Below are 27,287 nucleotides of genomic sequence, written 5' to 3'. Positions count from 1 at the left end.
CTTGATGTTCTTAACCTGCTCCACTACAGCCCCGTTGATGAAAATGGGTGGCGTGCTCGGCCCTTCTTTTCCTGTAGTCCATGATCCTCTTCTTTGTCTTGATCACGTTGAGGGAGAGGTCTCTTCGTTGTCAGTGATCAGGCCTACCACTGTTGTATAATTGACAAACTTAATAATTGTGTTGGAGTCGTGCTTGGCCATGCAGTTATGAATGAACAGGGAGTACAGGAGGGGACTGAGCACGCACCCCCGAGAGGCCCCCATTAGGATCAGCATGGCAGATGTGCTGTTACCTACCCTTACCACCTGGGGGACGGCCCATCAGGAAGTCCAGGATCCAGTTGCAGAGGGAGGTGTTTAGTCCCAGGGCCCTTAGCTTAGTGATGAGCTTTGAGGGCACTATGGTGTTGAAAACTGAAATGCAGTCAATGAACAGCATTCTCACATAGGTGTTCCTTTTTTCCATGTGTGAAAGAGCAGTGTGGAGTGAAATAGAATTGCCTCATCTGTTGATCTGTTGGGGCGGTATGCAAATTGGAGTGTGTCTGGGGTTTCTGGGATAATGGTGTTGATGTGAGACATGACCAGCCTTTCAAAGCACTTCATGGCTACAGATGTGAGTGCTACGGGTCGGTAGTCATTTAGGCAGGTTTACCTTGGTGTTCTTGGTCACAGTGACTATGGTGGTCTTCTTGAAACAACATGTTGGTATTACAGACTTGGTCAGGGAGAGGTTGAAAATGTTATTGAAGACACTTGCCTAGCACTTCTACGGAGCACACGCCCTGGTAATCCGTCTGGCCCTGCACCCTAATGAATGTTGACCTATTTAAAGGTCTTACTCACATTGGCTACGGAGAGCGTGATCACACAGTCATCCAGACGTTTGGGGCGGCAGCGTAGCCTAGTGGTTAGAGCGTAACTGGAAGGTTGCAAGTTCAAACCCCCGAGCTGACAAGGTACAAATCTGTCATTCTGCCCCTGAACAGGCAGTTAACCCACTGTTCCTAGGCCGTCATTGAAAATAATAATTTGTTCTTAACTGACTTGCTTAGTTAAATAAAGGTCAAATAAAATAAATAAATAAAAGTTCTAATGTAGTGTGTTTGTTGCTAGCAGGACATCAGGACATTTTTTTTATTTTTTTTATTGATTTCCACATTATAATTGTTTTAATTATTGTAATGAAGTGTCTAAACTCGACCTACCTGAACTGGATTTAAGTTTGACCTAGTTTTCGACTTCCAGAAGGTAGTTTCATTCCAATGATGTAGGTCTGAAAAAGACTAGAGTTCTTCTGTGGGGTGAGTCAGTGTTTCCACGATCTTAAGTCGAGGTGGAGTAAAATGAAATGGGTGTGTTAAATCAGTGACATTTCAAATGGATTCATTCTAATGAACGCCAGCATGCCTGAAACATCGATGATTTTAATATACTCAATCAAATATTAACTTTACAAGCGAGAATTGTGCTTACTCGCCCACAAGAGCTACTGAAGCAAGACCTTTTTTCTTCTCCAGGTTACCAAGTCAGGGCAGGCGAGTTACTTTGTGTCCTATATGAGGGAATCATTCAAACAAATTCAACTCCCCAAATACTGTCTTCCCAAGGTAAGCATCGCACTACCCAAATACACCTTGCAATAAATACAGCAGCAGGATGAGGACATTTTCATTTCTGAAGCCTCCCTTTACTCACTCTGAGGTACACTGCTGTCTGTGGAGACAGAAAGCAGCTCATCTTGAAGCACACAGATGACGGATACTCTCTCACTTGTTATTTATCTCTATTGACTGTCTATTGACTGTCTAGTTGAAGAGTTTATTTTCAATACACTATATCCGCTAATTTTTCATATCTGTGGGTTATTTTTTATTGGAAATTATAGCTTATAGGTATGTTCGTGTGTGTGTATAAAATACTCATCTAAGATTTTATATATATTTTTTGCAAAATGCTATATATCCATTGTTTAGCTGGAATTGAATTTTCGTATTCTGTCAATTTCCCTGTGATATGTGGTTGTCTCACCTAGCTATTTTAAGATGAATGGAGTTACTGTAAGTCACTCTGGATAAGAGCATCTGCTAAATGACTCAAATGTAAATGTTTTACATACAGACCTCATATTACTATACTATATTATTAGTGAGGCGGATATATAGAATTTAGCAAAGAAACATGATTATTTGTCTCTCTGAAATGAAACCAATCAAGTGTTAGATTTTTTTTACAAATGCATGTTTGTCATTGAACAACCCCATGCCACGATGAGATAGTGAAAAGACCCACCCATATCACACCAATTCATATTTCCTTTCAACAATAAAAGCTCATTTAACAACATTCCTGAAAATGTATGTATAGTGTTTTGGAATGAAACTCTTAGAGGCAAATTATCTACCCGCCTGTCTATTCACCCTTCCACGCTCTCTCCCTCTCATCTAAACAGGACATGCACATCATCAGTACAGATAAGAAGCAGGTGTTTGCGGCTGTACAGGAGTGGAACCAGAATGACACCTACAGCCTGTATATCTCAGACTCTCCAGGGGTCTACTTCACTCTGTCTCTAGAGAACCTCCGGACCAGAAGAGAGCCAGGCGGAAATGTACTGGTTGACATGTATAAGGTACATCTACTGTATGTGTATGTAAGACACTCTCCCTGTGGAAGGACCTCCGTGAGGCGCTCTTAGTTCAACCATATTACTATGTTAAGTACTGTTTGTTTGGTACCTCTGAAGGCACACTTCCTTTGTATGATTTCATCTCGGCTGTAGTTTTGCATAGTGCAATGACTTTTCATAACCAAGTTCTTTAAAATAATTACATACACTCTCTCTCAATGTGATATCGCTTTTGTTTCATCTGTTTGGCTTATTGTCATTCTAGGTAGAAGGAATAAACGGCATATTTTTTGCCAACAAATTGGTGGACCATGAAGTGAAGACTTTCATGACCTATAACAAGGGTCAGACCTGGGCCCTGCTGCAAGCCCCTAACACTGATGTGGCTGGAAACAGTCTGCACTGCATCCTGGTGAGCTGAAGTCATTGGGGTGGATGATACTGCTTCTTAAACTATTCATTCATCAAATGTTTTAACCCACCGAAAGCTTGCTGATTTAATAGTAAGAGTTGTTCATTGCAGATGCCTGGTCTCTAATCAGTTTTACCTTTTACTTTTCTACATTGTCAGGCAAAGGGTTGGTAGGGGAATCTCATCCTAGACGTGTTGTTCAATACATTCCAGTCCATCAAGTGGTTCAAAATCTACATTAACCTCAAATATTTCAATTTGACAACTTAATCACTGTAAATAGATCACCCTAATGAAAGTTACATTACAATAAATGGCAGTTAGACAGATCACCCCATGGTGATCTGTGTTAGAAATGTTTGATATTCATTCAAATAATCTATTCTTTTTTTTATATGAAAAGTGAGTTGACATAATATGCACATATTATGCATTTCTAAAATAATGTATAATATGGCTCAGACACGAGACGTATGTGGCAGGGTCTACAGGCAATTACAGACTACAAAAATAAAACCAGACATGTCACAGACACCGACGTCTTGCTTCCAGACAAACTAAACACCTTATTTGCCCGCTTTGAGGATAATACAGTGTCACCGATGCGGCCCGCTACCAAGGACTGCGGAACCCCCCTCTCCTTCTCCGTGACCGACGTGAGTAAGACATTTAAACGCGTTAACCCTCACAAGGCTGTTGGCCCATACCGCATCCCTAGCCGCGTCCTCAGAGCATGCGCAGACCAGCTGGCTGGTGTGTTTACGGACATATTCAATCGCTCCCTATGCCAGTCTGCTGTCCCCACATGCTTCAAGATGGCCACCATTGTTCCTGTACTCAAGAAGGCAAATATTACTGAAGTAAATGACTATCGCCCCGTAGCACTCCAGTCATTATGAAGTGCTTTGAGAGACAAGTCAAGGATCATATCACCTCCACCTTACCTGCTACCTGCACAGGCATTTTGCTACACTCGCATTAACATTGCTAACCATGTGTATGTGACCAATAATATTGGATTGGATTTGAGAGGAAAAATGAATATAATTGTCACACCCTGATCAGTGTCATCTGTCCTCGTTATTGTCTCCACCCCCTCCAGGTGTCGCCTGTCCCTCTGTGCCAGTTCGTCTTGTATGTTTACAAGTCAACCAGCATTTTCCCCATTCTCCTGCTTTTTGCATTCTCCTATTTCTAGTCCTCCCGCTTTTGACCCTCGCCTGTTTCTGGACTTTGTACCCGCCTGCCTAACCACGAGCCTGTCTGCCACTGTACCTCCTGGACTCTGATCTGGTTTTGACCTTTTTGCTTGTCTACGTCCATTCTCTTGCCTACCCGTTTGGATTAATAAACATTGTAAGACTCCAACCATCTGCCTCCTGTGTCTGCAATTGGGTCTCGCATTGTGCCTTGATAATAATCATCTGTCATACAAATTGCCTCCCCTCTGGGTGAATTACATCAGAGACATTAGCAATTTAGGTGTATCAGCAATTTTGTCAGATTAGTCTTTGCACCTTGGATAATGTTTTTATTACATGGCTTGTTTGCTTCAGAATGGAACAGCCAGCTCCAATGTCCTTTGTAGCCAGTTTAAATCTGTTGGTGAAAGATATTCAAATGTTTCATAAATGGTCTTTGTAAACTTCCATTTCAAAGAGATTAGCATGAACACAGAGTCATATATAAATGAGTCAGATATACACTGAGTATACAAAACATTTTGAGGATACCTGCTCTTTCTATGAAATAGACTGACCAGGTGAATCCAGGTAATAGCTATGATCCTTTATTGATGTCACTTGTTAAATCCACTTCAATAAGTGTAGATGAAGGGGAGGAGACAAGTTAAAGACAGATTTTTAAGTATTCAGACAATTGTGTATTTGTGCCATTCAGAGGGTGAATGGGAAAGACAAAATATTGAAGTGCCTTTGAACTAGGCATGTTAGTAGGTGCCAGGCGCACCGGTTTGTGTCAAGAACTGCAACACAGCTTGGGTTTTCACGCTCGACAGTCTCCCCGTGTGTATCAAGAATGGTCCACCACTCAAAGGACATCAATCTAACTTGACACTACTGTGGGAAGTATTGGAGTCAACATGGGCCAGCATCCGTGTGAAATGCTCTGGGTTCCTAATATTTGGTATACCTAGTATAGATCCTTATAAGATGCATTTTATTGTATGTATTGGTTTAGGCCCAGTGGTGATTTTAGCATGTAAATCTTGGCGGGACAAAGAAAGATTTACATTATATGTTTTGATGCATGCCAGCAAAGCCACTAAACAACTCAACACTAAACAATACATTAATTGCGCTATAATGGTGACAAACGGTACCCACAAACTGTTAGGGCCTACATAAAGCTTTCACAACAGCAGTCCCAACACCTTACCACTGCCACACCTGGCTATCAGCAGAGCGAAACAGTTCATTAAGCCTCATTTACTACCTTTTTAAAAAAACTGATAAGGCTGACTTGCTTAAACATATTTGGTTTCTACTGACAATTGAGATGTAAAATCTATAGCATAAGGGGACGACAAGCAGAAATCCGTAATTTCTAATAAAACGTTCATGAGCGAGCTAGGACTTTTGAAATGTACAGTGACAGAATTCAGAACAAGGGCCATTTTTTACAGTATTCTCCCTGTACACCAAGTCAGAATGGTAGGATAAATAAATGGGGCATGTAAGCAGACAATGAAAGCTCTTACAATATATACAATACTGACCTACCAAGCAAAAAGGCAGTAACTGCTCATAGAGTGGAACTGAGAAAAATTGCTTTTATTTACCTTAGTTTCACAGTGACCTAGTACAGGTACTGCTAATATGACCCCCATTTTCACCAAAACACAATACAATGGAGGTAGGATACGTGTACACATGATTAAGCATGTATTTCATGTTGCAAAAATAACAACTAATTTTCGACCAAATGAGCAGTTACTGCCTTTTTGCTTGGTAGGGCAGAAAACATTTCTGGACTCACTTGAGCAGGAACAGGCGCGGCAGTACTTTGTGTGCATATTTTGTCATCAAAGTCTGGAATTCTCTGAATTGATGGTGCTTTCAAGACAACTGCCAACTTTGGAAAAAAACAAGGTTGAATCATGATGACGTCAGTGATCTTCACGTCGAGGCTCGAGAAAGAGCCCTGAGTTCCCGACTTTCAATTCTGAGTTGGATGACTGTTCCAAACTTATTTTCCCAGTCGGAGCGAGTTTTTTCAGAGTTCCCAGTTGTCTTGAACTCATTGAATTCTGAGATTTCCAGTTGTTTTGAGTGTGGCAGAAGTCATGCTGGATTGACAGCATGGCCAATATTGAATGTTTATCCTTTTAAGCTTTGAAAAGAGACTCTTAAACCCAAACTTGGACCACACACCCACTCCAATAAATAGCAGGCTAGTGATTGCTTGCAGTTAGCCACTGATTCCATCTAAACCCCTCATGGTTGAATTTGCGATTTCCAACTTGTTGTGTAATGTTTATGTCCAATGGCCAACGAACACCGATTAGTTTTATCTGTGATTTTCATTATTTATCTTCATATGACAAGGGATGAAAAGGATTTTCCAGTAGTTTGTCTGCTAGCTTGCTAGCTAATATTTTGGAAGTATTATCAAAGCTACTATAGAACGTGATTTGACGTCCTTTTATCTGTGGCCAATTATCTTGAGAATTCTTCGATGGGCACTTCTAATGTAACTCAATGGCAGCACCCATGGGGCTTGAATTTTTTTTTAAGCTCTACCCGTAGATTTTGTGGTGATGTAGTGTCCCCATGAGTGACAGAACACTAAGCCAATCATGGCGCAACTAGAGAATATTACCAACCCCTGCGCTCCGTATTTTCCGCCGGCCGCCCTACCACTGCAGAAAGCACTGAGAAAGGCTGAAACACCTGCATTTTGGAGCTGCCTTACTCAAGAAAGGCCATGAAAAACGGGTTGTCAATGTTTAGGCTTATGTCTCAATGGAATCCATTGTGTTTGTTTTGGCAGCCATTTTGTTCTCTGCATCTGCACCTGGATATGCCTGTGAACCCTTACCTGCCTGGACGCATCTTCAGTAAGGACTCAGCACCAGGGATCATCGTAGCCACAGGTAGGACAGAAGCTGAAAAGGTTTATACTGCATGATATTTGTGTTCTAGCAACAAAATTGTCAAGACAGGCACAGCTGTTAACGTTGTGCAAGCTCTTATGTGTGGTACTGTAGAAATCTTCAAATAGAATACAGATTAATAAAAGTGTTCATAATGGGATCAAGTCCTCTAAAATAGAAGGTGCTGCATAGCTATGATAACGTTATGATCGTTTATTTTTGCAAATATGTATCTTTACTATGGAAATATACCGGTATATGAATTCATATTTTCTTTTTTTCCCAGGCAACATTGGTACAGAGTTGTCCTCCACTAGCCTTGGAATGTTTATAACATCTGATGCTGGCAATAGCTGGAGACAGGTGAGACCCATCTTTGCCTCAAAATGGGCTCCGACTTCAGTCCGTTTTTCCTAAATATGCATTATGAATATGAAAAACTGTTGATGTAAATCATATGTTTATTGTCTTCTACTTTTTATTAGATATTTGAAGAAGAACTTGGTGTTTGGTTTCTTGACAATGGAGGTGCTTTAGTTGCAGTGTCTTTAGTTGCAACAGTACCCATCCGGCACATATGGTAAGTTCATTGTAATTATACTGTAGAGTACAGTGCCTTCAGAAAGTATTCACACCCTTTGACTTTTTCCATGTTTTGTTGTGTTACAAAGTGGGATAAAAAATGAATTTAATACTCCCAAATGTAGAATAATAATTCTAACATTTAGTAAACATTTATGAAAAATAAAACCGTAATACACTGCTCAAAACACATCCTAGATCTGAATGAATGAAATATTCTTATTAAATAATTTTTTCTTTACATAGTTGAATGTGCTGACAACAAAATCACACAAAAATTATCAATGGAAATCAAATGTATCAACCCATGGAGGTCTGGATTTGGAGTTAAAGTGGAAAACCACACAACATGCTGATCCAACTTTGATGTAATGTCCTTAAAACAAGTCAAAATTAGGCTCAGTAGTGTGTGTGGCCTCCACGTGTCTGTATGACCTCCCTACAACGCCTGTGCATGCTCCTGATGAGGTGGCGAATGGTCTCCTGAGGGATCTCCTCCCAGACCTGGACTAAAGCATCCGCCAACTCCTGGACAGTCTGTGGTGCAATGTGGCGTTGGTGGATGGAGCGAGATGTCCCAGATGTCCCAGATGTGCTCAAATGGATTCAGGTCTGGGGAACGGGCGGGCCAGTCCATAGCATCAATGCCTTCCTCTTGGAGGAACTGCTGACACACTCCAGCCATATGAGGTCTAGCATTGTCTTGCATTAGGAGGAACCAACCGCACCAGCATATGGTCTCACAAGGGGTCGAGGATCTCATCTCGGTACCTAATGGCAGTCAGGCTTCCTCTGGCGAGCACATGGAGGGCTGTGCGGCCCCCCAAAGAAATGCCACCCCACACCATGACTGACCCACCGCCAAACCGGTCATGCTGGAGGATGTTGCAGTCAGCAGAACGTTCTCCACCGCATCTCCAGACTCTGTCACCTCTGTCACATGTGCTCAGTGTGAACTTGCTTTCATCTGTGAAGAGCACAGGGCGCCAGTGGCGAATTTGCCAATCTTGGTGTTCTCTGGCAAATGCCAAACGTCCTGCACGGTGTTGGGCTGTAAGCACAACCCCCACCTGTGGACGTCGGGCCATCGTATCTCCTGGTAGCTGTCTCCTGGTAGCGCCTCCATGCTCTGGACACTACGCTGACAGACACAGCAAACCTTCTTGCCACAGCTCGCATTGTTGTTCCATCCTGGATGAGCTGCACTACCTGAGCCACTTGTGTGGGTTGTAGACTCCGTCTCATGCTACCACAAGAATGAAACACCGCCAGCATTCAAAAGTGACCAAAACATCAGCCAGGAAGCATAGGAACTGAGAAGTGGTCTGTGGTCACCACCTGCAGAACCACTCCTTTATTGGGGGTGTCTTGCTAATTGCCCATAATTTCCACCTGTTGTCTATTCCATTTGCACAACAGCATGTGAAATGTATTGTCAATCAGTGTTGCTTCTTAAGTGGACAGTTTGATTTCACAGAAGTGTGATTGACTTGGAGTTACATTGTGTTGTTTAAGTGTTCCCTTTATTTTTTTGAGCAGTGTATATCTTGATCAGATAACTGTTAACCCCCTTTACAATGAATGTTAGAAACACCTTTGGCAGGAAATTACAGCTTTGAGCCTTTTTGGGTAAGTCTGGGAGCTTTGCACACTTGGATTGTACAATATTTGCTCATTACACTTCAAAATAATTCAAGCTCCATCAAGTTGGTTGTTGATCATTGCTACAAACCATTTGCATGTCTTGCCATAGATTTTCAAGCCACTTTATGTCAAAACTGTTACTAGGCCTCTCAGGAACATTCAATGGTGTCTTGGTAAGCAACTCCAGTATAGATTTGGCTTTGTGATTTAGGTTATTGTCCTGTTTAAAGGTGAATTAATCTCCCATGTTGAAAAGAAGACTGAACCAGGTTTTTCATGGTTTGCTTTATTCTTCTGTTTAATTTTGTCTCAGAAAACTCCCTAATCCTTGCCGATGACAAGCAGACCCAGTCCTTACCGATGACAAGCAGACCCACCAACATCCTTGAAAATATGAAGAGTGGTACTCAGTGATGTGTTGTGTTGGATTTGTCACAAACATAATGTTTTGTATTCTGGACAAAAATAACATTTCTTTGCCACATCTTTTGCAATTATTACTTGAGTTCCTTGTTGCAAGTATCATACTTCCAGCGCCAACAGAGATGGGGCGGCAGGGTAGCCTAGTGGTTAGAGCGTTGGACTAGTAATTGGAAGGTTGCAAGTTCAAATCCCCAAGCTGACAAGGTACAAATCTGCCGTTCTGCCCCTGAACTTGAAGTTAACCCACTGTTCCTAGGCCGTCATTGAAAATAAGAATTTCTTCTTAACTGACTAGTAAAATAAAGGTAAAAAAAAGAAGGTAAAAAGATGGCCACTTCGCGTTCCTAGGTTTTGTTTATGTGTTATTTCTTACATTGTTACCCCAGGAAATCGTACGTTTTATTACATACAGCCAGAGAGAACTATTGGATATAAGAGCAACGTCAACTCAACAACATTACGACCAGGAATACGACTTTCCTGAAGTGGATCCTCTGTTTGGTCCACCACCCTGGACAATGAATCCCAGCCCGCGACCCAAAATAATGGTGCCGCAGAAGGGGCAGACGGAGCGGTCTTCTGGTTAGGCTCCGTAGACAGGCACATCGTGCACCGCTCCCGAGCATACTATTCGCAAATGTCCAGTCTCTTGACAACAAGGTAAACGAAATCCGAGCAAGGGCTGCCTTCCAGAGATTGAAACGTTCTTTATTTCATGGGAAAATGTCTCAATCGGGGAACGTCATCAGAGTCGGTAGAGCAACCTGGTTTCTTCACGCATTGTGCCGACAGGGCGGAGGCCTGACCTAGAATTCCTTACAATCAAATGCCGACCAGATTATCTACAAAGACAATTCTCTTCGATCATAATCACAGTCCTGTATATCCTCCCCAAGCAGACATATCGACGGCCTTGAAATAACTGCATTGGGCTCTATGTAAACTGGAAACCACATATCCTGAGGCTGCATTTATTGTAACTGGAGATTTTAACAAGGCAAATCTGAAAACAAGACTCCCTAAATTTTATCAGCATATTGAATGCGTGACCTGGGCTGGCAATACCCTGGATCATTGTTATTCTAACTTCCACGACACATAAAAAGCCCTCTCCCGCCCTCCGTTCGGAAAATCTAACCACGACTCCATTTTGTTGCTCTCAGCCTATAGACAGAAGCTGAAACAGGAAACACCCGTGCTCAGGCCTGTTCAACGCTGGTCTGACCAATCGGATTCCACGCTTAAAGATTGCTTCGATCACTTGGACTGGGATATGTTCCGCATAGCGTCGGACAATGACATTGATGAATACACTGATTCGCTGAGCGAGTTAATTAGCAAGTGCATCGGTGATGTCGTATTCACAGCGTCTATTAAAACCTTCCCCATCCAGAAACCGTGGATTGATGTCAGCATTCTCTCAAAACTGAAGCGCGAACCACTGCTTTTAATCAGGGCAAGGCGACCAGAAACTTGACCGAATTCAAACAGTGTAGCTATTCCCTCCGCAAGGCAATCAAACAAGCTAAGCGTCAGTATAGAGAAAAAGTAGAGTCGCAATTCAACAGCTCAGACATGAGAGGTAAGTGGCAGGGTCTACAGTCAATCACGGACTACAAAAGGAAAACCAGCCCCGTCGCGGTCCACGATGTCTTGCTTCCAGACAAACTAAACTTCTTTGCTCGCTTTGAGGACAATACAGTGCCACCAACACCACCCGCTACCAAAACCTGCGGGCTCTCCTTCACTGCTGCCAACATTAGTAAAACATTGAAACGTTTTAACCCTCGCAAAGCTGCCGGCCCAGACAGCATCCCTAACCGCGTCCTCAGAGCATACGCAGACCAGCTGGCTAGTGTGTTTACAGACATATTCAATCAATCCAATCCCAGTCTGCTGTTCCCACATGCTTCAAGAGGGACACCATTGTTCCTGTTCCCAAGAAAGCTAAGGTATCTGGGCTAAATAACCATCGCCCCATAGCACTCACTTCCATCATGAAGTGCTTTGAGAGACAAGTCAAGGACCATATTATCTCCACCCTACCTCACACCCTAGATCCACTCCAATTTGCTTACTGCCCCAATAGGTCCACAGACGACGCAATCATACTGCACACTGCCCTAACCCATCTGGACAAGAGGAATACCTATGTAAGAATGCTGTTCATTGGCTACAGCTCAGCATTTAACATCATAGTACCCTGCAAACTCGTCATTAAGCTCGAGACCCTAGGTCTCGACCCCACCCTGTGCAACTGGGTCCTGGACTTCCTGACGGGCCGCCCCCAGGTGGTTAGGGTAGGAAACCACATCTCCACCCCGCTGATCCTCAACACTGGGGCCCCACAAGGGTGCGTTCTCAGCCCTCTCCTGTACTCCCTGTTCACCCATGACTGCATGGCCATGCACACCTCCAACTCAATCATCAAGTTTGCAGACGACAATACAGTGGTAGGCTTGATTACCAACAATGACGAGACAGCCTACAGGGAGGAGGTGAGGGCCCTCGGTGTGTGGTGTCAGGAATGTAACCTCACACTCAACGTTAACAAAACAACGGAGATGATTGTGGACTTCAGGAAACAGCAGAGGGAGCAGCACCCTATCCACATCAATGGGACAGTAGTGGAGAATGTGAAAAGTTTTAAGTTCCTCGGCGTACACATCACGGACAAACTGAAATGGTACGCCCACACAGACAGTGTGGTGAAGAAGGTGCAGCAGCGCCTCTTCAACCTCAGGAGGCTGAAGAAATTCGGCTTGTTACCAAAAACACTCACAAACTTTTACAAATGCACCATCGAGAGCATCCTTTCGGGCTGTATCATCGCCTGCTACGGCAACTGCTCTGCCCAAAACCGTAAGGCTCTCCAGAGGGTAGTGAGGTCTGCACAATGCATCACTGGGGGCAAACTACCTACCCTCCATGACATCTACAGCGTCCGATGACACAGGAAGGCCAAAAAACTCATCAAGGACAACAACCATCCGAGCCACTGCCTGTTCACCCCGCTATCATTCAGAAGGTGAGGTCAGTACAGGTGCATCAAAGCGGGGACCGAGAGACTGAAAAACAGCTTCTATATCAAGGCCATCAGACTGTTAAACAGACATCACTAACATTGAGTGGCTGCTGCCAACAGACTCATCTGTAGTTACTTTAATAATAAAAATTTGATGTATTATATGTATCACTAGCCACTTTAACTTCTTGCGTCGAGCCATCCCGGATCCAGGATAATGACTACAGCCTCAAGCCCATTACCATAACGCAACGTTAACTATTCATGAAAATCGCAAATGAAATGAAATAAATCTGCTAGCTCTCAAGCTTAGCCTTTTGTTAACAACACTGTCATCTCAGATTTTCAAAATATGCTTCTCAACCATAGCAAAACAAGCATTTCTGTAACAGTATTGATAGCTAGCGTAGCATTTAGCGTTAGCATTCAGCAGGCAACATTGTCACAAAAAACAGAAAAGCATTCAAATAAAATAAATTACCTTTGAAGATCTTCGGATGTTTTCAATGAGGAGACTCTCAGTTAGATAGCAAATGTTCAGTTTGTCCAAAAATATTCTTTGTATAGGAGAAATCGCTCCGTTTGGTACATCACGTTTGGCTACCAAAAAAAAATGAAAATTCAGTCATCAAAACGCTGAACGTTTTTCCAAATTAACTCCATAATATCGACTGAAACATGGCAAACGTTGTTTAGAATCAATCCTCAAGGTGTTTTTCACATATCTCTTCGATGATATATCGTTCGTGGAAGTGTGCTTTCTCCTCTGAATCCCATGGGAAAATGCCTGCAGCTGAAGATTACGCACCAATTTAGACAAAGGACACCGGGCGGACACCTGGTAAATGTAGTCTCTTATGGCCAATCTTCCAATGATATGCCTACAAATACGTCACAATGCTGCAGACACCTTGGGGAAACGACAGAAAGGGCAGGCTCATTCCTGGCGCATTCACAGCCATATAAGGAGACAATGGAAAACAGAGCCTCAAACATTCTGCTCATTTCCTGTTTGAAGTTTCATCTTGGTTTCGCCTGTAGCATCAGTTCTGTGGCACTCACAGATAATATCTTTGCAGTTTTGGAAACGTCAGAGTGTTTTCTTTCCAAAGCTGTCAATTAGGTGCATAGTCGAGCATCTTTTTGTGACAAAATATTGCGCTTAAAATGGGCACGTTTTTTTATCCAATAATGAAATAGCGCCCCCATAGGTTGAAGAGGTAAAAAAATGCCTCTTGATATAATGTTTACATACCCTCCATTACTCATCTCATATGTATATACTGTACTTTATACCATCTACTGCATCTTGCCTATGCCTTTCGGCGATCATATTCAATTTAATTCCTTTACACTTGTGTGTATAAGGAAGTTGTTGTGAAATTGTTAGATTACTTGTTAGGTATTACTGCATGGTCAGAACTAGAAGTACATTTAATTGTATCCCTGACCAAGGCCATGCAGCCTAAATGCGTCGGATTTTTAAAACTTTATTTCTATTGAACATGCCATACAAATAAAGGCATTTTAATTAATTATATGAAGAGTGCCTTGGTCCTCCTTTCTTTTTGATAACTACAATTTTGTTGATCAATCCTCAGTTTTCTTATATTACAACCATTCAACTCTGTAACTGTTTTAAAATCACCATTGTCCTCTTGTTGAAATCCCTGAGCAGTTTAACACAACAAAATGCAGAAAAGTAAAGGGGTGTGAATACTTTCTGAAGGTACTGTATATGGTAGTATAATAATGATATACATTGTATGTAAAGATGCATTATACTGTGCCTTATCAGTTGATTTCAGAAACAGGTGTGCAATGCTTAAAGACTAATGTCGATGTTCCCATTTAAGGACACAGTTAATTTAATTCTGATTTCAGTTTTGGTTGTGTTGTTGCATACGATTACATTTAGCCTTTGAAATGCTGATTAGCAAGGTATATTTGCATGGGTTGTCTGTCTCCAGCAACTGCAACTGTTTCTCTCACCACATCAAAACTGTCAGAATCCTTTCAACATAGAATGTCTGTCACTGCATTGCACTGTTCATGGGTATTTTCGCAAATTACTTTTATGCAAATATTGCCAAGTCCAGGTTTGAAGTATTGGGGGACTTTGTGGGCCAGGGTCCTTGTGTTGTTGGAACCCTGACACACCAGATACTTTGATATCCCCCGTACTGAAACAGTGTCACAATCAATTAACATCTGTGAAGGGTGATTTAAGTCCCTCAATTGTTAGAGCCTGAGTCATATCTGTTTTGTATGTTTTGTCACCCTAGACATTTACCTAGACCTGTGAAACATTAGTTCTATTATTGAATGCATAGTTAGGATACTTTTCCACATAGAGAACAGGCTGATGTGGGTACCTCATTTTTCATCCATGATGAGAGTGCATCTTAAGAACAGTATCACTAGGAATTTGGACTCTGTAGAAATGGCTAGAAATATTTTCTGTTAAACTCTTTTCATTGTCACACCTTACAAAGATTACAAAGATGACAGAGAGTTTGAAATTGTGGTGTACATGTAATTATGCCATTACTAGCATAGTAAATTAACTACATTATGTATTTAATCAGATGTTAATATTTGTTGTCCTGTGTTGCGAAATAGGATAAGTCTGGACGAGGGTAAGAAATGGGATCGTCACAGTTTCTCTCTGGTTCCTTTGTTTCTGGATGGAGCTCTTATGCAACCAGAGAATCACATCATCACGTAAGTGGAGTTAGGGTTGGGTCAACATTAAGTAAACAAAGAACTCATGTTCTTGGTTACAGGTCATCTGTTTATGAAAGTAAAATAGTGTTGTTATTATGCATGAATCGGTAAATAGCACCTAAACTTAATTTCTCAATTTACAATGTTTTGTTTGCCAGAGGTACTATACACATAGCTGTGTTTGCAAAGTTATTTATTTTTGTTAATGTGTTTAAATTGAATTTCTGGGCCACAGCAGCAATACACGTTTTACAAGAGACAAATACAATAAGGCTAATAACTTATCTAATGTTTTGTTTCGTTGATTTAAGTTTCACTGGACACTTAAGTCGTATTTCAGAATGGCAGCTGATAAAGATTGACTACAAAGCCATCTTCAGCAGGAGATGCATGGACGGAGATTATCAGACTTGGAACCTACATAACAAGGTTATGTACATAATGAAAGTTATTGATTTGATGCCAACATCAAGATAGGCATGTTTGTTTATTGTCACTGTAAACACAGCACATGGATGCATGTACACAAACACACACACACACACGCACGCACACACACACACACACACACACACACACACACACACACACACACACACACACACACACACACACACACACACACACACACACACACACACACACACACACACACACACACACACACACACACAGCTGAATCACATTGTACATTTATATCATTTCAGGCTATTGATCTGTAAAAAACATTGAATCAATGTAATGAAATTCACCGCAGGGAATGAAATGTAATGCGTTTGATAGGGAGAGCCATGTGTGATGGGAGAAAAGCAGACCTTTATGAAACGGAGGCCAGGGAACCGCTGTGTGCTGACCCAGGACTACTCCCGAGTCATATCCTCAGAACCATGCATCTGCCGGGCCTATGATTTTGAATGGTATGTAAAGTTATGGTAGACTTCCTCAGTTGTTACATCAGTGAATAGGCAAGGGGACTGTATATGTAACCCATCCCCCAACACTCTGCTGGACATTAAATGGAATTGTTTCTTAATTACTGGAGCCTCACAGGACTTAACAGCCCCCCTAATCACATATCTAATCACCAAAACGATTAGTTTGCTCAACTTTATACCTCTTCAATTTCCCTAATGTTCTCCAGTTTATTACATGTAGCCACTGTGCATGCATCCACACAATCCAATTATGGTTTGCAAATTGTGAATGTGACTAAGCTTGTCTAATTTACATAATGACACATTATTTATTTTCATCCAATTAATAAGTATAGAATTGCTAAATTAATTCTAAATGTATTGTATCTTTATCTCTGAAAATCTCTTCTGACAACGATCATGTCACTGGTCTTGTAGTCATACAAAAAATAACTGACCTATTGCTCAACTACAAAAGCTTTTTAGTGTCAGCGAGAGGAAAGTAGATAGTGTTTTATGAACAGTCTCTTGTTTTACAGTGATTATGGGTATGAACGTCAAGCTGATGGAAAGTGTTCACCTGCTTTTTGGTTCGACCCAAATACGGTACCAAGAAGCTGTAGCACTAGCCAGAATTACCTAAATAGCACAGGGTAAGTAACTTGTACTATCCCTCATTCCTTCCTCCCTTGTGCAAAATAACACTCTTTCTGTGCAGTGATTTGATATTCAGTGTTTTACCACTCAGTAAATATTGTTTTTGATTGAATAGGGACCTTTGTTCAGCAAATGACTCTCTCTGCATTGAGACTACAATAAATCCAGTCTCACTCTCAATTATAAAATGACATCTATGCTGTGAATGTTGTCACTGGTAGGTACAGGAAGGTTTTGTCTAATAACTGCAAAGAGGGAGGAAAGGATGTGTACTCCCCCAGGAAACAGGATTGTTCCCCCAGGCCTCCCAGAGGCCTCAGACTGACCACCAGCCATGGAGACCTCACCGCCAACCTGGGCAGTAACATCACCTTCGTGGTGCATCTGGACGATGTGAGTCTCCTCTCCCACCACTAACCAACACTGTGTCATTAGTAGGCATATTATTATTATTTCATCATGGAGCGGTGGAAGTTTGTCCTGGATTATCTTGTGCTTTTGAAGTGTTGGATGACATGAAGTCCCCAGAGTCTGAACCGCTTTTGTCTGGTTTTGGAATGAAAGACCACTATGACTCACTACATTGTCTCTGTTTCTTTTTCTTTCTATCTTTATCTCTCACTTGCTCCTCCTGAGTTCTCTCTTGTTCGTTCTCGTCTCCCGGGTGCTTCTCCTATGTCTAATCTCAAATCTCATCCCAAGTATTTCCCTAGACAACTCTTCCCTGTGAAAGATAATGCAGTGTCATAACAATCTGTTCTGACTAATGATGTCTGTCTTACTTCCTGTCTCCAGGGAAACTCGTTGTGGACACATATCCAGCTAGACTTTGGGGATGGCATCACGGTCATGTACAACCTGAGCCGGAGAGGCGATGGGATCAAACACAGCTATAGAGCACCTGGGATCTTCAGAGTGACAGCACATGCTGAGAACAGCCAGGGATATGACAGCAGCTCCATGTTCTTACATATCACCAGTATGTCAACAAGAAACACTGGCTCCCTTATGTCTCATGTGGTTTCATGATTTTTCCTGCCTAAGCATGTTACCGCAGTAAGCCACTGACACCAGCATAGATAACAGATGATCATACCTCATGAAGCTCATGAAGCTATTGGATTATGTTGGATTTGTAAATTAACCAATTTACTGTTACCAAAATGACTGCATTTGGTTTGTATTGGCCAATGTGGTTCTCTTGTGTGTCTCAGGCCCAGTGGAGCGTGTGTATCTCTCAGCTCCTATTGTGGCAATCAGGAAGAAGAGAGCCAACCTAACTGCTGTGGTCTGGCCCGTCCACCAAAGAACACTAACCTTTTTCTGGTGGTTTGAAAACAGCTCTGAGGTGAGAGTCCTTCTCCCAATTACACTGACAATTCCTGCTGTATCTGTGTGGGTGCTACACCTTGCCTAGTTCAGGTACCTTGTTATATTGTAGATTGGAATTGTTTATTCGCAGCAAGTTATTTTGGTCCTTTGTGTATTCCGTGTGTACTGCAAAAGGCAAAAGGTTGTGAGGTTTTCTATGCCATTCGCTTTGTCTTGCAAAACCCAGTCTTTAATAACCTTGGGTGGAAGCATCGCGTACACGTTTCAGAAGGAAGGCATGAACAGGGTCGTTGTCCAGGTGTCTTCTGGGTGCAACATACTGCAGGATACCAAGGTCATCATTGTTAAAGGTGAGTGGAAAGGACTCCTTCAAAGGCTTTAATGGTATGTTGCCACACGGCAAAGCTTTGTGGTAGAGGGTTCATGGAATCATCCTCCATGTTTCGCAGAGTTCTTCAAATCCCTGCTGTTATCATTCTCTCCGACTTTGGACGAGCACAACCCTGACATCCCTGAGTGGAGAGAGGATGTGGGCCGTGTGGTGAGGACAGCTGTGTCACAGGTATAGGACTAAGTTCCCTCTGGGACAACAGTCGTCATGAGGTTGTCACGCAATGGCTTTTATGGTCATGATGAGGATAACCCTCTTTAATTCAATGTGACATTTTAAGGAAGTAAAGTAAACATAGATGTGTAGTATGATGTGTTTCCCCACGATAGCAGTGTGCGTGTTTGACTGGAAGACTGCTGTTACAGGTGTCTGGGTTTCCAGAAGAGCAGCTGTTGGTATCATTGTTTCCAGGTGTTCCAACAACAGCAGAACTATTTATCCTGCCTGAGACTCAGTTGTCTGAACATGGGAAAGAGAATGAAGAGGGCTTAGTGAGTGTAAGCATATTTTTTTGTTTGTACTTTAGGAAATCTTCTAGAACGTCTTATCTTGTCATTAATCTACAAAACAATTCACATTTGTATCACCAATGGGGTTTAACTGATTTCATTGGTTTTCCAAGATAATGTTATCATCAGCTTTTCTTCAAATTTGAAAGAATGATCTTTGCAAATGCACATTTTGGGGTGCCATGTCATTTTTCAATTCTGTCATACAGATATCAGACATTCTTATAAATGCCCTGAACCAAGGATTGATCCAGTTTGAGTTGAAACCTGACACTCAAATAATTGTTTACATCACACAGCTAACTTCGGGTAAGTTGCAGTTTTTCTTTGACTCTTTCACAGTATAAAATGCGAAATAACAATGCATAAACAATTATAAATACTATAATAAGCACTGTACCGACACTCAATTCACCACCTGATGTCAACATCAGACATGGATAGATATTTTTCCTTGAATCTCTTTTGTAACTAGCTTATTACAGTAGATTGTCTTATAGTCATGCAATCAATGAGACTTTCAACAACAGATACATTTAGTATACACCTTGGAAGTCAACAGGGTCATTTGGATATTAGCATATCACTACAACTTGTCAATCATGACTTTACCCTTTTCATTCAGTCACTGATGTGTCTTAAATTGTGTCTGCATGGAAAGGTCTGAGGTGCCTTTAAAATGCTGTAGAAAGGTCAACGACTTCACTGGTCTCCTCTTGGAAGAGAGAAAGATTGGTTGGGGGTGGGTTAATACATACTCTGAATAATATGCCTCAGCACTTAAAGCCATGACTAAGCGCAAACCTTTCAGAGGCGTAGGGAGAAAGAGCGGGACCTCATGGATGGAGGCCCTTCTTAAAATGAAACATGACAGATGCTCACTCAGACCTAATGGACACCTGCTAAGTGAATAAAAATGAATGATTGCTGGTTTCTTCCCTTGTTTTCTCCCATTGAAATTGTTTCTGCTTTTACCAACTCTTTTTTTTGCGCGTTTTGGATGGTTGGTTTACTTTAGTTTATTAGGATCCCCATTAGCTGTAGCTCATGCAGCAGCTACTCTTCTTGGTCAGCACAAAACATAAAGTACATGAGAAAGTACAGAACAGTAATAGACAAGAGTAACAAAGACATAACTACATTCAATTAATGATATCAACAAAAGAATTGGCTAAAGCAGAAATCTGTAGGCTAAAGTCTTGTTCTGTCTCTGTATTTCCCCAGCACCTCTGGTCGATTCCAATCCAATTCACAGTAGCTCAGCCATGCTGATGTTGCTATCTGTGGCGTTTGTTGGTTTAGTTGCATTCTTCATCTTCAAGTTCAAAAGGTATGTTCTCGTAATAATATTGATTGGTTGGTAATAGCCAAAAAAGCTACATTATACTCTTAACTATCAACTATGAAGTGAAGTTGTTACCGAACTGCAGCATAAGTTCACATGACGTCAGTAGAGTGGTGTCTGGCTTGTTAGGAAAATCCCTTGGATCCATGTCCAGGCTGAGGAGAACCAGGAAAAGGAGCCGGAGAGGATCGGCACGGTTAGGCAGAACAACACCATGTCCAAGATGAAGCACAGTGAGTTCCCCTCAGAGAAGGAACTTACAGAGAAAGAGAAAGAACTGGAGGCCAGGACCAGAGGTAAGTTAGACCTTACCGTATAGAAAAGTGGCGGACTTGCCTAATGGACCTAGAGCCAAGCCAAGCTCCCATGAGCCAGAGCCAAGCTCCCATGAAAATCATCACATGCCGTAGCCTATGTAAATCATCTGTCCACACACAGCAGAAGACACATCTCTGTTGTGCACTGTAACATATGAGCAATAGTTATATTGTAAATTGTCGTAATAGACATCAAGTTCATTTGCAATTTCAATAATTAATCACGCTAAATACATTGGTTAAAAGGTATAAAAGGTAGAATTGAAACATTGTAATACGTTTTCATCATTGCTAGGACAGCAAGTTTAAAAGCCACAAACTGCTAGCTAGTCAGTTAACTCACATATTTTCAAAGAGATAGCTAATGCGTCAAGCGAGCTGCAATAAAAACAACACAGCACCTTATCGTCTATCAGAATAGGTTTGTGTCAGATATTGAGTTCTGACAGAATTATGGATTGCAATGGAAAGCATTGTATCAATATTCAGTGTCATGAGGGCATTATGATTAGCCATTTTAAGATACAGAATGTTTCATGGTGTAGGCCTACTGTATTGTACTTGACAAACCCTTAAGTGCCATTGATTTGTCTTATTTTGTACCATAAGCTCCTGTAAGTATTTGTATTTAATATGGATCCCCAGCTAAATTAAGCCAGTTTATACAATTTTTTAAACATTACAATAGATTCACAGATTTCACAACACACTGTGTTCCCCCCCAGGCCCCTACTCCACCATTGCCACATATGTACAGTACAAAATCCATGTGTACGTGTGTGCATAAAGGTCAACATAGGGAAACCATTGGGTTGTTAAATCAGGGGGACTGCTGACTGTTTTTGACAATAGTGCTACTGCAGTGGTCCTGATAGACATGTGGGCGGAAGGCTTTTTGAGAGGTCAGCAATTTGGCCAATCTTCATCTCACAGCAGATCTCTCCTCCAGCAGACCTTAGTGATCGGAGACAGATAGATTTCTCTTCTGTTGCATCCCAACTATTTATTCTCAATGGGCAGAGCAATATAACTTGTACCATTGGATTCAATAATATGGCTGTTGTGTGTCTGTTAAAACCTTTTTGGGCTGAGATCCCCGCTAACGGGATCGATATGACACCAGCCAGTGAAAGTGCAGGGAGCCAAATTCAAGACAACAGAAATCCCATAATTACAAATTCCTCAAACATACAAGTATTTTACACCATTTTAAAGATACACTTCTTGTTAATCCCACCACAGTGTCCGATTTCAAAAAGGCTTTACGACGAAAGCAAACCTAACGATTATGTTAGGTCAGAGCCATTTTTCCAGCCAAAGAGAGGAGTCACAAAAAGCAGAAATATAGATAAAATGAATCATTAACCTTTGATGATCTTCATCAGATGACACTCATAGGACTTCATGTTACACAATACATGTATGTTTTGTTCGATAAAGTTCATATTTATATAAAAAAAATCTCAGTATACATTGGCGCGTTATGTTCAGTAGTTCCAAAACATCCAGGGATTTTGCAGAGGGCCACATCAATTTACAGAAATACTCATAATAAACATTGATAAAAGATACAACTATTATTCATGGAATTATAGATAAACTTCTCCTTAATGCAACCACTGTGTCAGATTTGAAAAAAGCTTTACTGAAAACGCACACCATGCTATAATCTGAGTACCAAAACAGCCAAAGAGATATCCGCCATGTTGTGGAGTCAACATTAGTCAGAAATAGCATTATAAATATTCACTTAACTTTGATGATCTTCATCAGAATGCACTCCCAGGAATCCCAGTTCCACAATAAATGTTTGATTTGTTTGATAAAGTTCATCATTTATGTTCAAATACCTCCTTTTGTTAGGGCATTTGGTAAACAAGTCCAGCCAAAAGGTCGGACGAAAAGTCCAAAAAGTTATATTACAGGTCGTAGAAACATGTCAAACAAAGTATAGAATCAATCTTTAGGATGTTTTTATCATAAATCTTCAATAATATTCCAACCTGAGAAAAGCAATGGAACGCAAGCTAACTTTCACATGACCGCGCGTCACGAGCTCGTGGCAATCTGCCAGACACCTGGCTCAATCCCCTGTCATCCGGCCCCCCTTCACAGTAAAAGCATCAAACAAGGTTCTAAAGACTGTTGACATCTAGTGGAAGCCTTAGGTAGTGCAAAATGACCCCACAGACACTTTATATTGGAATGACAATGAGTTGAAAAACTACAAACCTCAGATTTCCCACTTCCTGGTTGGATTTTTCTCAGGGTTTTGCCTGCCATTTTAGAAACTTCAGAGTGTTTTCTATCCAAATATACTAATGATATGCATATCTTAGCTTTTGGGCCTGAGTAGCAGGCAGTTTACTCTGGGCACCTTATTCATCCAAGCTACTCAATACTGCCCCCAGCCATAAGAAGTTAAGATTCCATGATTACTCTGATGCCTGCAGTGGTTCCTATGCTAGTTTAGTTGGTAGGTCGACACAAAGGTCCTCAAATTGCTGCCAACATCAAAACATTCAAATGATACCAACTGGGGTAATTTGCATTATTGGGGTGTTGGAGACAATAGTGTCTTTGGGGGCACTATTCATAATAATTATACCTGTGTTTATATATTCTATCACCAGGAGAAAATGGAAGAAATGGGGAGAGAGTGATCACAAGAGAGTTTCCTACTTGTACTAATGTCTAAGAAATGAGATTATGAGTACTGTAAGTACAGGTTGTGGTGTTTCAATGTACCAATTTCAAAAGCTTCGTTTTCACCCTATACTTTGGTCGCCGAGAATTGCTACTTAATATGTATTTCACAATACTTTGGAATTCTGTATAGCAGGAGAATACATTTGGTGTATATACCTTACTTGAGTATTGAGGAAGCGTAATATGACATCTGTGAATGTCAGAAATAAGAACATGCCATTGTTGAGAGAGTAATTGTTTTCTTCAGTGCCAGATAGCATTGCTAATCAAAACTTTAACGCAACATGATTATCTTACAGATGTACATTTGATAATGACAACTGTATCGACTCTACTATTACACAAGGGAGGTGGAATGTAAATAATAACACAGAAAGGCATACTACAAATTAGTGTGGCTGCTTGGGAAACAATCTCTAGATATAATTGAGGCTGTTAAAAGGTGTACAGGTGGATAAAAAGCATGTATGCCAACATTTTTTATTAGATTGTCCATTCTAGAATCTTGGCACACTGAACAGAGTTGGTTTTCTATTAGCCTACTGCTAATATAATAATATTTCTCACTTTTTCTAGCATGTCATAATTCACTTTGTAACTGTAACATCTAAGATAATATGATGAGGTAAGCAAGTGTTGATCATGGTGATTTTAATATTAGTAAATGTGTTAAACCATTTATGGGATGGTCTTGTTGAAGATTTAGCAAAAGTTGCTTAACATTGTAGTGCATGAGCTATACTGTATTATTAATTTTGTTAGATAAGCTAATATTTAAGTTTTTACCCCATAGTTCTCACTGTAAACAAAATGAAATGTTGTAATTGTTCAAAATAAATGTATTTTTCTATGAAAGTAGGCATATGTTGTTTTTTACATGTACACATTGTATTGATGGAGATGTAAACAAGTATTTCAAGGTAACTAGCCTTGATCACGGATTCTGGTAATTGATGACCATAATGTAAAAATAGAGTCTTAAAACACCATGATTGTGTAATGAAACCATGAAAGGTAACGCACCTACTGTAAGCTGAGATCTGGTGTCTGGAGAATGTAAATGTTTTAATACACAGAATGTGTTTTAAAACAGAAATGTAGTTATTCAACCTGAATATTGTTGCTAATAGGGATTTCAGTGCATGTAAAAGTCTGCATCAAGACACACAACAACAAAAAACAGTTTTTCATACAATCAATGAATTAGAAATGCAAATGGTTTATAACCTACAAATTGATTGGTGATACTTTAAGGGCCTATGGAGAATATTTTTTGTGGAAGTCCACCTTTATTTTTTATGATGCTTTATTTTGATGTAAAAAATGTCCCCTCTCCGGCACTCGACGTTGCAGGTCCTGGCAACCCATCATCATGCACACTTGGCAACCCTCATTAGGCACACCTGGACTTCATTACTACCCTGATTACCTTTAATTAACTAGGCAAGTCAGTGACGTAAGAACAAATTATTATTTACAATGATGGCCTACACCGGCCAATTGTGCGCCGCCCTATGGGACTCCCAATCACGGCCAGTTGTGATACAGCCTGGATTCAAACCAGGGTGTCTGTAGTGACACCTCTAGCCCTGAAATGCAGTGCCTTAGGCTGCTGTGCTACTCGAGAACCAATGGCAGAGGCATGTGCAGAATCCTCAGTTCTTGCAATTCAACCACTGCAGGTGGTTTGAACACTGTGCTTGACAATAATGCCTGCCAAATGATAAAATACATAGAACCATGTTAAGCATTAAACCACTTCAGAAAAGGGGATCTAATTCTGTACTAGACAGGATTCAAAACATTATAATATGGTTTTCAACCTTTTTTGTTAATAATCCCAGTCTCTGGCAAGGTTTTGCAAAATACTTGATTAAGTGGTGTTACAACACACGGTATAATGTTTCAAAACATCTCAAGATAATGGGTTTCAATAATCTACCACAGTTACAGTTTTGTCTCCTTCAGTTGTTGGCAGCTCAGTTGCCAATAGATTTGGTCTTACAAAGCACCTAATTTTAACAGTGTAATGCTTCACATTATTCACCATGGTTTAACGATAGTCTACCTTGTAATAATTGTTTGCAACAGAAGTGAAAGACAAACAAACCTATTTCTATATGTTTGTCCTCTCTGTCAGAGGAGTTGCCTGTACTGTCATGGGGACAGCCTCTAACACAAACACCCCCCAGCTTCCTGAATCTCTGTTTTACTATTATGCCCAAAGGTTTTGCACAGTGAGTCCTGGCTGGAACACATATTCCTTATATCTGCCAGCTAAGGCTTGACATGCACACTGACACACACACTTCCTGATTATCCAGCATAGGCCCCGAAGTAATCTCTTTTTGCCAGAAGTCTAAGTTTGTGTGAGATTTTGTACCCCTGACATTAAATTACAATTTGAACAGGTGCGTTTTTTCATTCTCTCCTCACCCCCTAATCTCTCTCTCTCTCTTTCTATTTTGTGTGTAACTATTTCAACACCACAATGTCAGACACCAATCTACATCATTGTTAAGCAGTTTCCATGTCCCTGGTAGTCTCACTCTACCTACATTTCTCATTCCAAATTTACACCAACTACATTTCTATAAGCAGGGACATAATGTTGTACTCAATTAAAGGAAACTATTTTACAGTGCTGCTAACACAATATTGCTGCAAGCTATTGTTGTGGGGTATTTTTCCTTCAAGGTGCTAGTCCACTTATAGAAACCCGCTGGAGTGTGTTTGAGTAATGACAATGTGCTGTCATTACTCCAAACTTTTGAGGAAACCCTTTGCACTCAATGCTGTATTTGCTTTGTCATTATGGGATATTGTGTGTAGATTGATGAGGGGGAAAACCAATCAATTTTAGATTAAGGTTGTAACCTAACAATATATGGAAAACGTCAAGGGGTCTGAATCATTTCCGAAGGCACTGTACATGCAAAAAAACAGGTATTAAAAACAATTCGTTTTTTAAAAATATTTTTACATGCGGTAGAGTATGCTGGGTAAAAAGTCAATTTGTTATCATACCTTCAAAAAAACTGAGTTGATGTGACTTCTCATTCAGTTTTGAGTCAGTACCATATAAACATTTTAAGCAATAATGACTTTTCATTGACTTTGAGTTCAACTTTCTAGAAGTATTTTGAGTTTTAAAAAAGCCTTTGGTTTACAGTGTGGAGAGGGGACAATTAATTTGTTGCATAGGGGGGAAAATGTGGGTCTAGCCCATTAGATTCCATTAGACTCCAGGCTTTTTGCTTCTTTTCATTGTCCTCCTAGTCAGCCCCCAAGTATATGCAAATGACCACCTTAGAACATAGAGGATGCTAAATAAATATTGTTACAGGTAAAAACAGAACAACTGTGGATGGTTATCTTAAAGATCCTCATCATGAGCCAATCCCAGTCCGTTTCCTCCCGAGATCGCTTCTCCTCCTACTCATCGTCATAGTCTCAGATCTACTGTAACTAACTCAAGGTAATCAGCATCTAAATCTAATTATGTCATACAACTAACTGTTAGGGGCAGTTGGAATAATTCATTTCATAAGAACTAT

The 27,287-nt window shown here is 40.8% G+C and overlaps 1 protein-coding gene across 3 annotated transcripts in view; it reads left to right on the top strand.

The window, feature by feature from the left end:
* Positions 1-24,510, top strand: part of LOC118400147 (VPS10 domain-containing receptor SorCS3-like) — a 64,454-nt gene extending 39,944 nt beyond the window's left edge. For 2 of the 3 annotated variants that reach the window (XM_035796683.2, XM_035796702.2), the window contains 20 exons: positions 1,521-1,610; positions 2,453-2,632; positions 2,895-3,041; positions 7,053-7,155; positions 7,442-7,518; positions 7,641-7,735; positions 15,452-15,553; positions 15,868-15,985; positions 16,340-16,473; positions 17,010-17,123; positions 17,349-17,520; positions 17,923-18,106; positions 18,342-18,475; positions 18,686-18,809; positions 18,909-19,021; positions 19,216-19,347; positions 19,569-19,668; positions 20,584-20,689; positions 20,834-21,000; positions 23,655-24,510. In XM_035796683.2, the coding sequence (XP_035652576.1) occupies positions 1,521-1,610; positions 2,453-2,632; positions 2,895-3,041; positions 7,053-7,155; positions 7,442-7,518; positions 7,641-7,735; positions 15,452-15,553; positions 15,868-15,985; positions 16,340-16,473; positions 17,010-17,123; positions 17,349-17,520; positions 17,923-18,106; positions 18,342-18,475; positions 18,686-18,809; positions 18,909-19,021; positions 19,216-19,347; positions 19,569-19,668; positions 20,584-20,689; positions 20,834-21,000; positions 23,655-23,719 (2,457 nt within the window). In that variant the 3' untranslated portion in view covers positions 23,720-24,510. The remainder of the gene's footprint in view (positions 1-1,520; positions 1,611-2,452; positions 2,633-2,894; positions 3,042-7,052; positions 7,156-7,441; positions 7,519-7,640; positions 7,736-15,451; positions 15,554-15,867; positions 15,986-16,339; positions 16,474-17,009; positions 17,124-17,348; positions 17,521-17,922; positions 18,107-18,341; positions 18,476-18,685; positions 18,810-18,908; positions 19,022-19,215; positions 19,348-19,568; positions 19,669-20,583; positions 20,690-20,833; positions 21,001-23,654) is intronic. The other variant, XM_035796693.2, reaches the window with a different exon arrangement.
* Positions 24,511-27,287: the final 2,777 nt, after the last annotated feature.

This window comes from Oncorhynchus keta, chromosome 2, assembly GCF_023373465.1.
Source record: "Oncorhynchus keta strain PuntledgeMale-10-30-2019 chromosome 2, Oket_V2, whole genome shotgun sequence".
Classification (NCBI taxonomy): domain Eukaryota; kingdom Metazoa; phylum Chordata; class Actinopteri; order Salmoniformes; family Salmonidae; genus Oncorhynchus; species Oncorhynchus keta.
Note: the sequence above shows the minus strand (reverse complement) of the source record. Positions and strands in the feature narration are given on the sequence as shown.